This window comes from Zosterops lateralis, assembly GCF_965231275.1.
Source record: "Zosterops lateralis genome assembly, chromosome: 31".
Taxonomy (NCBI): Eukaryota; Metazoa; Chordata; class Aves; order Passeriformes; family Zosteropidae; genus Zosterops; species Zosterops lateralis.
In genome coordinates, this window is record NC_139791.1 from 1732303 (window position 1) to 1745323 (window position 13021).

The 13021-nt window shown below is 48.4% G+C and overlaps 1 protein-coding gene across 3 annotated transcripts in view; it reads right to left on the reverse strand.

The window, feature by feature from the left end:
- LOC310920622 (olfactory receptor 14A16-like) overlaps window positions 1–13021 on the reverse strand; it is a gene marked incomplete at its 3' end in the record, with an annotated part of 597990 nt that overhangs the window by 363910 nt on the left and 221059 nt on the right. Inside the window, exon 2 of one of the 3 annotated variants that reach the window (XM_083880688.1) lies at window positions 8269–8288. Coding sequence is in view for 1 of the 3 variants with exons in the window: in XM_083880686.1 (XP_083736812.1) it covers window positions 7330–8265 (936 nt within the window). Of the gene's footprint in view, window positions 1–7329; window positions 8590–13021 lie in introns of those variants that run through there. The other 2 variants (XM_083880687.1, XM_083880686.1) reach the window with 2 other exon arrangements.

Here is a 13021-nt window from a genome sequence, read left to right on the forward strand (position 1 = left end):
GTAGGAGTGGTACAGACAGTTGCCCGACTGTTAGATGTTACTTGGAATTTGCATACCCCATGGAGGCCTCAATCCAGCGAGCAAGTAGAAAGGATGAATCAAACCCTGAAAGGACAGATTAAGAAAATCTGTCAGGAGGCCAAAATCCAGTGGCCTCAGGCCCTACCATTAGCCTTGTTAAGAATTAGGATTAAACCCCGGGAGAGGATAGGAGTAAGTCCATACGAGATACTGTATGGCAGACCATATCATGCTACAGTATTAAAGGGAGACCCTCATGTAGTAGGGAATGATGTGCTCTTTAATTATGTGTTGTCTCTGAACAAGGTACTTACTGCCCTAAAAGGAGCCCTGCAATGGAACAGACCCCTGCCGCTGGAAAATCCTGTCCATGACATCCAGCTGGGAGACCAGGTCTATGTGAAGAATTGGAACACAGACCCCCTGAATGAAACATGGGAAGGCCCACGACAAGTGATCATGACTACCTTCACTGCAGTAAAAGTCGAGGGGATCAACAACTGGATACATTACACCTGAGTCAAGAAGGGGCCGACCCGTTGGGAAGTTTAACCGTTAACCTCCACTCGAATGGTGTTCTGGCCCAAGGTCGGATTCTGACGGTTGGGTTCTTGCTGATCCGTTTATTACCTTTAACCAATGAATTTTTAGTTATTACAGAATTCAAACCCAAAATAGTGATAATAGAAAGAATGAATATGTCTATGACCTGTCTGTTCACGGACAACCAGAAAGTTGGATCCGAAGAAGTCAATTTAAGGTGGAGGAGACAGGAGGCAGAACAAATTCATACAGGTATAACTATGGTTTGGGATAAGGATGAGCAAAAGGGAAATACCACCCTGCAACTATCCAATGTCACGATAACTGACAGCGACGTTTATCGTTGTGTGGTCTGAATAAGAAAAAGCTTTGATTATGGGAATTTCAAATTGAAAGTTTTACCATAGGATACTGGGAAAATAAGTGAAGAAACTGTAGCTGTAAATGTAACTCCAGTCTCAACTCAGGTGGATATGTGGGACGGACCTCCTTTGAGAATAAATTGTACCTTCAAATTGGAAAAGAAATGTTATCAGGATATCCAAGTCAAATGGTGGAAACAGAATAAACATCAGCAATGGGAAAGACAGCTGGGGAATATAAGTTGGTGGACTCTGGGAACTCATGGGAAGGGGTGGCTGAATTATACTGATCCAAAAATAGGAGAGACAGAAGGTATATATCTGTGCATAGTGTCTTGTGGAGGGAAAGGGAATTTTGGGTTACGAAAGGTAGAGGCAAGGGCCCACTTAGGCTCTGAAATTAAGGCCCAACATGGAGAATACTGAGTAACCAAAGGGAAGGATGTGGTTCTTACCTGTGAAGTTAAAGAAGACCAGCATTTTTCCGAGTATGGATGGTGGTTTGGGAAAAATTTAACATCTGGAGGAAAGTATCAGATAGAAAGAAGATTAGGAGAATCAATTATCCTGATAGTAAGGAATGTGCAGCCAGGGAAAGATGAAGGCATTTACTGGTGTTGGATAGCACAGGATGATTGGTGGGCCCATGCAAGAACGACGATGTACCTAGGTGAGATGAGAGTGACTCGGCAGGTAGATAATGAGGTAGGGTTACCAAGAAACTCTAAACAGGAAAATCTGGTAGTAGGACTGATACAAGACTTTGGAAAAACTCAGAATGTGTCATCCATAACTGCTTGTCTACCTTTACCCCATGCAGCAGGGGATCCTATACCCTGGGGAATTATTCCTATCACTGAAATGCCCCCGATCACCAGAAATGAGACAAAGGAATGTAGGAAAGAGTTGCATAACCGTACTGAGTAGACAGTTAAAACAACGATTCTCCGTAAACAGTGGTCATCACCTGGAAGTAGAGGGGATTGTGAAGCCTTAACCAATTCCAAATTTATCAAGATTGGACGATTCAAAAATGTAGGATGGTGTGAATATGATGAGGTGCAATTGCATAAAATGCCCACTACAAAATATTACTATGAAGTAGTTTGCCAGGATGGCAAGGAAGAGTGGACTACATGGCAAGCAATCCGGGGGCCAAGCTTGCTGGAAACATATAGTTATCTGGGGAAAATTGGATGGTGTATACAATGGACTGGTGGAAAGAACCAGACACATGCCCATGTTCTGACAGCAGAAACAAGTCATAGGAAAATGACAGAGAAAGTAGAGTCATGGAATTGCACAAGGGTAATTACGTGTGATACACCAGCAGAGCAGATAGGGCTGGTACCGGTGAAGATTTTGTTGAAATGGGGATGTGAATGTAGAGAATACAACCACTCTATAAAAGGAGAATTAAAAGGGCAAAAGCAGGTGAATTGTAAAACTACTACCATAAGGAGTCCAGGGAATTTAGTATGGGTCATGGGACATGGAATGTGGACCACACATATACCTATAGATGGATTGGTGACCCAAATAACGTTGGGAGTGCCCACATTATGCCCATTCTGGAAACAATCAAGATTGACAGATTTGGACATAGGAAGGAGGAATAAAAGAGAGGTCATGGAGGGAATAGATCCAGAAGATGAGTGGCATGAACCATCAGGAGGGGTCAAATTGGGTTGGATGTTAGAATCATTATTTGCTCCCATATCGACCTACAGAAATAGGGAAATGCTCTACCGGCTTTTGGGACAAACTGAGAGATTAGCATCAGCCACTAAAAAGGGGTTTAAGGATTTGAATTTGCAGCTACAAGCAACTAGTAGGATGGCTATACAGAATCGAATGGCATTGGATATGTTGTTATTAAAGGAACATGGTGTCTCTGGGTACCTACATGATAGAACAGATCATTGCTGTATCCATATCCCAAACGTTACAAAGGAAGTAGAGAAAGACATAAGTCAATTGGAAGATATAGAGTCTAAGATACAGGAAACCAAAGAAGATGCTGAACACAATTGGATCGGAGCAATATTTAGCTCTTTAGGGATCCAGGTTTCTGGTTGGATATCCTCTGTTATTCAATATGTAATAATGATTATAATCTTGGTTGTGATTATTTTTGTAGCATATCGTTGTTTCTTAGGAATGATCTTTAGGGAAAGGATGCATACGAGAAGAGTCACGAAGGCCATGACCCGAAATGAAGTCATGACAAGAATTACTCCACCACCATCTTATATAGAGACTGCTGCATGAAGAAGAGAATTGAGCATCCTTGCAACTGGTTGAAGAATGCTCAAAAGGGGGGAGTTGTTGCCATAAGGCCTCCGTTAGCAGTAGTTAGGCTAAGGAGTTGGTTCCTGTGCAGGCCCATGGGAACCAAACCTGAGAAATGAGGCCTGAGAATCTGCTGATGTAAGGAACAACGTTTAAAGGACTTAGTAGAGCATGTAGTACATATAGGTATACAAATTACTTGTGAAATATGATTACATGGTTACCAATAAAATGTTTTCTATGGTGGGAGTTAAGCTTAGAGAATTAACCTTTATTTTAGCTAGAGCAAGCGTGCAAAACCTTTCAAATTTCATTTAGAAAGGTTACCTGTAAGATGAATAAAGTAAAATACGTAGGAGACTGCACGTAGGCTGATGAAGTAAGACTTGTAACAAAGGTATAAAAGATGAGCATCTTTTGTAACCAACTTGGGACGCTGACTTTGAGACATTAGTCCTCAGGTCCCCGGGGCCTCAAATAAAGCACCGCATAAAGTGACACTCTGTTGGTTTGTGTTTTCTCTCGGGAACGGGCAGCAGCCTGGGCTGGTTGGAGGCAGCAGAAAGGCCAAGGGCTGAGCCCAGGGCTGGCACAGCAGGGCCTGTCCCTCGCGGGTGGCTCGGGGCTCCCAGTGGGGCACTGGGATGGCAGGGGCAGCAAGGACAAATGTCCTCAAGCTGCAAGCCCTGGCAGCCTCCTCAGGGAGGGGCCAGGCAGAAGCAAAGTGCAGGCCCTGAAAGGAAAGTTCCTCCTGTGGGGCCTCAAGAGGCGCTGCCAGAGCCCAGGGGACAAAGGCCTGGGTGCCTGTGGCCCTGCCAGCCCTGCCCAGCCCTTGGCCATGTGTCCTGCAGGCTGTGCCCCCTGTGCTGCTGCTGCTGTGCCCTGGCCGGCTGCACACACCCATCTCGCTGTCCCCCCAGCATTTCTCAGCCCAGCATTTCTGTGCCCTCCCTGGGCTCCCTGCACCCAGCGCTGCCGGCTCCTGGCACACAGAGCCAGCCCATGGCCCAGCCTCACCCTGGGACACCTCCTGCACCAAAATTCTGCCCTGCCAGGGACTTTTCTTTTTCCTCAGCTCCAAGCTGAGCCTTCAAAGCTGCACTTTGGGGAGGTTTCCTTCTCTTCCCAGTGCCAAGGAAAGCTCTGTCTGCTGCTGTTCACAAACAGAGAAGGGCTGGAGGGAGATCAGTGGTGGTCAGAGGTGCAGTGACCATGAAATTACTGAGTTTTTAAATATTCTGTGAAACAAGGAGAGGCATTAAACAAACTTCTACACTGGACATAGAGAGAGCAGACTTCATCCTAATCAGGATGCAAATTTGGAGAATGCTAAATCAGATACTGATTTTTTTAAGGTAAACAGCCGTAAAAACAAGGGGAGGATATGGTTACCAAAGATCAGGAAAAGGCTGAGGTGTTTAACCCCTTGTTTGCATTAGTCTTCAACAATCAGACGTTGTCCTCAGGACAAGTGCTCTCCTGAGCTGGTAGATGGGCACAGGGAGCAGAAGAGCCCCCCTGTAATCCAGGAGGAAGCAGCTGCTGACCTGCTGAGCCACTCAGATGCTCACAGGTGTCTGTGGGAGCAGATGGGATCTATCCTAGGGGGATGAGAGAGCTAGTGGATGAGCTCCCCAAGCTGCTCTCCATCATTTCTTATCAGTCCTGGCTCCCCAGGGAGGTCCCAGAGGACTGGAGGGGCCAATGCGAGCCCATCCCCAAGGAGGGCTGGAAGGAGGATCTGGGGAACTCCAGGCCTGTCAGCCTGACCTGGGTGCCTGGAGAGGTTATGGAACAGATCACCTGGAGTGCCATCACAGGGCACCCACAGGATGGCCCAGGGATCAGAGCCAGCCAGCGGGGATTTCAAGATCTGCATTGATGGTCTGGATGAGGGGATTGAGTCCACCATCAGCAGATTTGCAGGTGACACCAAGCTGGGTGTGAGTGTGGATCTGCTGGAGGGTAGGAGGGCTCTGCACAGGGCCCTGGACAGGCTGGATCCAGGGCCCAAATCCAGCCATGGGAGGTTGAACAAGACCAAGGGCCAGGTCCTGCACTTTGTCCACAACAACCCCTGCAGTGCTCCAGGCTGGGGACAGAGTGGCTGGAGAGTGGCCAGGCAGAAAGGGAGCTGGGGCAGTGCTGGACAGCAGGCTGGACATGAGGCAGCAGTGAGCCCAGGTGTCCAAGAAGGCCAATGGCCCCTGGCCTGGATCAGGAATGGTGTGGCCAGCAGGAGCAGGGCAGTGATTCTTCCCCTGTGCTCAGCATTGGTGAGGCAGCACCTGGAGTGCTGTGTCCAGTTCTGGGCCCCCAATTTAGGAAGGACATGGAGGGGCTGGAGCGTGACCAGAGAAGGGCAACAAGGCTGGTGAGGGGTGTGGAACAAAAGTCCTGTGAGGAGTGGCTGAGGGAGCTGGAATTGTTTATCCTGGAGAAGAGGAGGCTCAGGAGAGACAAGGTGGTGTCAGGGCACAGGCTGGACTTGATGACCTCCAAGGTCTTTTCCAGCCTTGATGATTCTGTGATTCTCTGAAACCACCCTTGGGGCAGTTGCAGGATGAGCCCTGGTCCTCCTCTTCAGAAGGTGCAGCAGCCCAGGTCTCTCAGCTTCTCCTCACAGCCCCAAAGCCCATCCTGTCAGTCCTGCAGAGCCTCTGCAGCTCCTCCTCATTGCCCAGAACAGGGAGCCCCACAGCCAGACACAGCAGCCCAGATGTGCCCCCCTGACCTGTGGTGCCTCTGGACAGGGAACAGCACCAGGCACTGCAGGAGCCTGCAGACAATTCCTGAAGCACTTGTAGGATGATCCTGCTCCCCAAGGGACATTTCCATGGTGTAAATCTAGGAATTGAAATGGGGAGAGGGGCCAGAGAGGAAAGGTCAACCAGGGATGGGCTGTTTGCAGTGGAGGTGACAGGGATGAGCAACAGGAAGAAATCTAGGGCAGGAAAGGGGAAAGAAAGCAAAGATGGAGCAAAGGAAATGCTCAGGGCAGTTTGGAGGTGGCTGCCAGGCAGCCCTGGCTCTGAGCAAAAACATCTGCACTGGGACAGGAAACTCACAGCTCATGGGAACAAACTTTCTGTGTGACCTCACCGGCCACAACAAAACTGAGGAGTTTCCCTCCTGTCCCCCAGCCCTTCCTGGCCCCAGGGGCTGATGGCATTTGTGCTCCCTCAGGTTCATCTCCCCACACCAACACCATGGGGGTGCTCAGGCCTTCTCTGGGCAGTGCAAACAGGGGCTCCTGAGCCAGTGCTGCCGTGTCTGTGCCTGCAAGGATCCTGCACCTGTGTGAGCTGGGGGAGAGGCCAGGGCTGCAGAGGGGGATGTTGTTGGCAGGTGCATGAGGATGCTCTGGGACGCTGCCCTGGGGTGTCCAGCGCAGTGGGGATGGATCAGCCCCTGCTCTGCTGCTCCTTCTAATCCTCCACAGGGACCTTGCAGAGCCCCAGCCCTGCTGTTTGTCCCCAGCCTGCCCATGGTCACCCTGGGGCTGCTCATGGGGCTTTCCTGTGCTGAGCCTTGGCCTGGGCATGTTCTGGAGAGAGCCTGGGCAAGGAGCCTGGAGCCCCCAGGCCCTGCCCTGAGGCGTCAGCGCTGCCCCAGCAGTGCCCATGGCCTGTCCCTGCTGCAGCCCCGGCACTGCCACCCCCAGCCCTGTGCCCGGCCCCGAGAGCCCTCAGGCCCTACAGCAACACCAGGGCCAGGAGGGCAGCGGGGCAGGGCCATGGGAGCAGCACTGGCAACACCAAGGGCTGCTGGTGCTGGGCACAGCTGCTGTGCCAGCCCTGATCTGCCCCAGCTCTGTACACAGACATTGCTGCTGCAGTGACAGAGAAGGGAACAAAAGGGGGATCTCTGGAGAAAACTTTGCTGGGAGATCTTTTAGTTTGTTTAAAGCTACAAGAACACAGCCCCTCACCGACACAGTCTGAGGTGTCATTAAAAGTGGAGACAATCAAAACAGAAGGGACACAAACAGTGGCCTTGCTTTGTGAACACCATTGAAAAATAACAAAGAATAAGCATCTGATAACCGAACCCACAAGTGCTATCAAAGACCGCTTTTATTAGAAAGGATTTTTAGGATTTGGCCAGCAGTTTAGTGTTTCTGAAATTGTCCAGTGATCAGTGTCCACACTGCAGCCTTGAGCTCCTGGTTCCTCAGGCTGTAGATCAGGGGGTTCAGGGCTGGAGGCACCACTGAGTACAGAACTGACAGGGCCAGATCCAGGGATGGGGAGGAGATGGAGGGGGGCTTAAGGTAGGCAAATGCTACAGTGCTGAGGAACAGGGAGACCACAGCCAAGTGAGGGAGGCAGGTGGAAAAGGCTTTGTGCCTTCCCTGCTCAGAGGGGATCCTCAGCACGACCCTGAAGATCTGCACATAGGAGAAAACAATGAACACAAAACAGCCAGAACCTACACAGACACTAACAGCAAGAAGTCCAACTTCCCTCAGGTGGTTGGAGTGTGAGCAGGAGAGCTTGAGGACATGTGGGATTTCACAGAAGAACTGGCCCAGGGCATTGCCATGGCAAAGAGGCAGAGAAAATGTATTGGCTGTGTGCAGCAGAGCATTGAGAAAGGCACTGGCCCAGGCAGCTGCTGCCATGTGGGCACAAGCTCTGCTGCCCAGGAGGGTCCCGTAGTGCAGGGGTTTGCAGATGGACACGTAGCGGTCATAGCACATGATGGTCAGGAGGGAAAACTCTGCTGAACTGAAAAACGCAAAGAAAAAGATCTGTGCAGTACATCCTGTGTAGGAGATGGTTGTGGTGTTCCAGAGGGAATTGTGCATGGCTTTGGGGACAGTGGTGAGGATGGAGCCCAGGTCAGTGAGGGCCAGGTGGAGCAGGAAGAAGAACATGGGGCTGTGCAGGTGGTGGCCGCAGGCCACGGCGCTGATGACGAGGCCGTTGCCCAGGAGGGCAGCCAGGGAGATGCCCAGGAAGAGGCAGAAGTGCAGGAGCTGCAGCTGCCGCGTGTCTGCCAATGGCAGCAGGAGGAAGTGGCTGATGGAGCTGCTGTTGGACATTACTTCACTCTGGGCATCATGGACTGTTGAAAGAAGACATCGTTAATTTGAAACTCATTTATTTGAGTCAATCCTATATATTGTATTTGGAATCCCCTCAAATTCACTTCTCTTTCTGTGAGGGAATTTTGCTGAAATTTTGATTTCATGTTTGTGCTGCTGAGTTACAGGCTCATCTTAAGCTTCACTCTCAGCCAGAACACTGGGGAGCCCAGAGGGAAAACAGGACTCCCTGTGCCTCAGTGCAGTCAGACCTGCTGGTCCCACACAGGGGCCCTTTGTTAATAACATATCTTTCATTGTGACAGCACTTAAAACGTGCTTGAAAAAAAAATGGGCTTTCTTAAAGCTGTAATTTAAAAATAAATTCCCATAAACTCTTCTCTGTTTATTTTTCCCTGTGTTGCTGGAAAGGAAGGGATATCCAGGGCTGGCCTGGCTCTGTGCTGCCTGGCTCACAGAGAAGCTGAGAGCTGCCCCTGGCAGGTGGCAGATCCCCTGGCTGGCCAAGGGCCCTCAGGGCTGCAGCACCTGCTCTGCACCACAGCCCTGGGCAGCCCTGGCTGCAGCCGCAGCCTCAGCCCCTGCAGCTGTCCCTGGCAGCAGGAGCCGTCCTGCCCTGTCCCTCTGACGGTGCCCAGGGCAGCCCCGCTCTGGAGCACATCCTCCCCCAAAGCAGAAAGGGCAGCAGAGCCATCCTTACAGTGCTGTCAGTCCTGTCCTGGGGCAGCTTTAGGAGATCCCTGCAGCCACAGACTTACTGTGTTAGAACTGGAGAAGATTTCTCCATTAATTATCACGGAATTGTCCTTCCATTTGCCTTAAGCCTCTGTCTGCTTCAGTCCTCTCAAGTACCTGCAGGCAGTGCCCTCAGCCCTGCTGGGCTTCGAAAGGAGCTGCTCTTCCGGAGAAATGTCTTTTTTAAGCTCTTCTTCGTTGCCAGGGGCTGCCTCTGTGCCAGGAGCCCAGCCCAGCTCAGTGGCACAGACACAGCATAAGGAATTTAATGACCCTCTTGGAGGTTTAGTGCTGAGTCCCTGAGAGTCAGTTAAATAAATCTCTCAAGAATGCAAAGTCACATACAAACTCCAGACTTTCTTGAAGTTTTAATGGGTTCCACTGAGGGACACAACTGAGAAAGTGTCCCCCAGGTTCCAGTTAGAGCAGAACATTGCAGGCAGTGATGACAGGTGGGGACAAACAAGCCAAAGGTGTGTCTGATGCTGAGCAAACCTGGATGTGTTTCAGGAATGCCAAGGGCCAAGGCCTGAGCCCCAGCCCCTGCCAAGGCACATCCTGCCCCTCCCTCAGTGCTCAGGGCTCTTCCCAGGCCACTGGGATGTGGGGATGTGCAATGCCAAAGGCAGGACCATGGGGCGGCCCCTGCCAGGCTGCTGAGCAATGAGGCCTCCTGTCTCCTGCTGATGGCTCAGGCCCAGGCCCAGCAGCCATGGCCCAAGTGCTGCAGGAGTTGGCTGTGTCAGGGCCTTGCAGCTGCTGCCCATCCCTGTGCCCTGTGCAGCCCAGGCTGTCCTATGGTGTCCATGCCCTGCGCCTCTGTCCCTGCAGGCTGTCGTCATCCCCTGGCTGAACAATGGATCCATTGTTGATAGTGCAGAAAATCATAGTACTAAGTAAAAGCAAGGGAAATCCTTAAAATAATGGGAAGTTGGACAAGAGCAAATGCAGATCCAATCACTGATTAATGCTGCGTTCTCCGTTTATTTAGTCTAAAATGGCAGGTTATATACACTTCTATATAGTTTACAAGCACAGTTACATTCTCATTGGCATACAGCACAGGAAAAAATGTAAACAAACATTTTTTTATTTGTTCCTTAAGGTGGCTAAAGTGTTCACACTAATAACTATACTTATTAACCTGTAGAAAACCCACTGTCCCTCGTTAACACCTTAACATCTAATTTTAACTGTGCCACAAGCCTCACAGATGAATTTCTAACTGTGCCACAGGCTTCACAGGCCTCAGAGTGTGGCCCAGGCTAGGTTAGCTCAAACCTCACTCCAAATATAAATCATGCCCTTGTTCTCTAAGAAACTCTGCTACAAGTCCCTCTTTTTCTTTTTTAACTACCCAGACTGAGTCAAAGGCACAGCTAGCTATTTTTCGCATACACATTAACAAACAAGGCACAATCACTAAAATAACTACTTTAACAATAAAAAGAGTGATACCAAAATGGATTAAGTCTTTGATCCAACCAGCAAAACCCCATGAATTGAGCCATTTATCAAAGAAGTGTCAACAAATACAGGTTTTCCCATGTTACTCTTTAGCTGTGAAAGTTGCTTGTAGATTGATTGAGAGTGGTCAGACATTCATAAAACACATGCCTTCAAATTCTTCACACCCATGTCCTTGGGCAAGAAGAAGGAAGTCAGTGGCAGCTCCGTTTTGAAGAACTGCATGGCGAATGCTTTTAACATCCGTGGCAAGTTCAATTAACATAATAAATATTATATTAATTTGCTTTCCTGTCCAACAAGCCAAGGTTGGCAACTGTGTGAGAGCTTGTGCTGAAGCAACTTCTGGGGAAAAACATTGAAGCTACTATTACAGTTGGAGCCTTCCACAATAATACTGGGTCTTTACAATTGGGATCTAATTCCAAAGCACTGCGTTTAGATCATTGGGACTTTTGAGGAAAACCAGAAATTTGATGAATGGTGGGAGCAAACAGGGTTAATTTTCCAAAATAACATGGACCTCCTACAGCTCTTTGCTGTACTGCAGACCAGGCTCGGTCCCCACAAATGAGGAAAATTACCGGTGGCAATTTTCTTGCAACATTTTCTGATTCTACAACAGGTTGAGTCCAATTGTTGCAGTATTCTGAATAGTTATAATACAATGGGTATTTGGGAAACCACCAAGTGTTGCCATCTTTGGGTTGCCTTACATGCCCAAATGTTAAACTATAATTGCCTGGTACAGGACTAAGAAGGTCAAATTCTTGTGGTTCAGGACTTAAAACTTTAAGATTTTGTGCCACTGGAACAGCTAGTGCTCCTAAAGCATTCTTTGGAATTTTCTGGGTTTTACACCAACTGACAGAACAAGTGCTGGAAGAATCGATGGACCTATTGCACTACACATTCCAGGCTTCATTCAAATTTGAATGTATTCAGGCTTGAGTCCAAGTTTTGAACTCTGCCATGGAATTCAAGGGGACTTCAATTAAACAGGTATGAAAAGGATTGGACAGTGTAGCTAAAGACAGACAAAATGAATCTTGTCTAGTTTGATTAGCCCAAGTGACCCACATATTATGTCTTTGGTCAATGTTAAGCACTCCAGACACTTTCTTTGCCAAAACACTGCTTAAAACAAACATTCCAACCCACAACAGTTTTCTGATATTTTTTGGTTATCTTTTCCAGTTCTCTGTCAAAGAAAAACATAAAAACAATATCTGGCTAATATTGAGTCCTAAATACTCATTGCAACTTATAAAAACTAAATCTTATAACTATGATTATATAAACTGTTTTTTCTGCACACTATAAAGTCAATTTTCATCAGTTTCAGAGTTGTCACAGGGCGCTCCAGGTAAGTCGTCGTTGTCAATGTCGTTGTCACTGCTGGCTGGTATCACTGATTGGGGAGATGCACAGGTAAATCGATTCAGCACCCAAACAGGTCCTGCTCCCGTGTGGAAACACACATATATCTACGACCATTAAACAACACAGGACTCGGTCCTTGCCATTCACCCATTTGCATATTTTTGTGATAAACATAAAGTCCTGGAATTGCCTGTGGTCTTCCCTCCTTCACTGCGTGGTGATGTAACACGACCGCAGGTTCTTATCTTCTTCTGCTAAACACAAAAAGTTTAAAGTAAACAATACCTTTAACAATTGACTGACTACATCCATCTCATCATTTTGCTCTTGCTTTGCTAAATATTCTTTCAAGGTACGATTGGCTCTTTCTACAATAGCTTGACCTGTAGAAGAGTGCAGGATTCCGGTGGTATGTTTCACACCCCATTTCTGCATAAACTTGAATATTTGTTGACCGACATAAGCTCGACCATTGTCGGTTTTAATTTCCACAGGTACACCCATGACTGCAAAACAGACAGATAAATGTCTTTCAACATGCAGAGGCTTTTCCCCTGTTTGTGCTGTTGTGCAAATAAACTTTGAGTAGGTATCTACAGTTACATGGACATATTTAAGTCTTGCAAATTCTGGAACATGAGTTACATCCATCTGCATCAGTTCTAAAGCTTTCAGTCCCTTTGAGTTCGTGCCTAGCCCAAGGCAATGCCCATGATGGCTACACCAAGGGCAGGCACACACAATCCCTTGTGCATCATTCAGGGGGATCTGAAATTGTTGATGCAGGGCTCTTGCATTTTGATGAAATGTTTCATGGCTGTTGCAAACCTTTCCAAACTTGTTTTGTGGGGGAACATGGACAACACAGCTGACTGCAGCATCTGCTCGTGCGTTGCCTTCTCCCAAACCACTGTTGCATTGATGGCTCCAAATGTGCATGACACAAAAGGCATGCTGATGCTGTTTCAGGACACTCCACAACTGCAAAAACAATTCTCCAAGACATTGGTTGTGGGTTTGTCTAATGAGTGCATCTTCAATTCTTTGCACAGCTCCAACTACATACAGAGAGTCTGAAATGACGCTGAGTGGTTCCTTGTTCCAGGTTTGCAAAGCCCAACACACGGCCTTCAATTCAAGGGTTTGCAGACTGTCTCCTACTTCACCC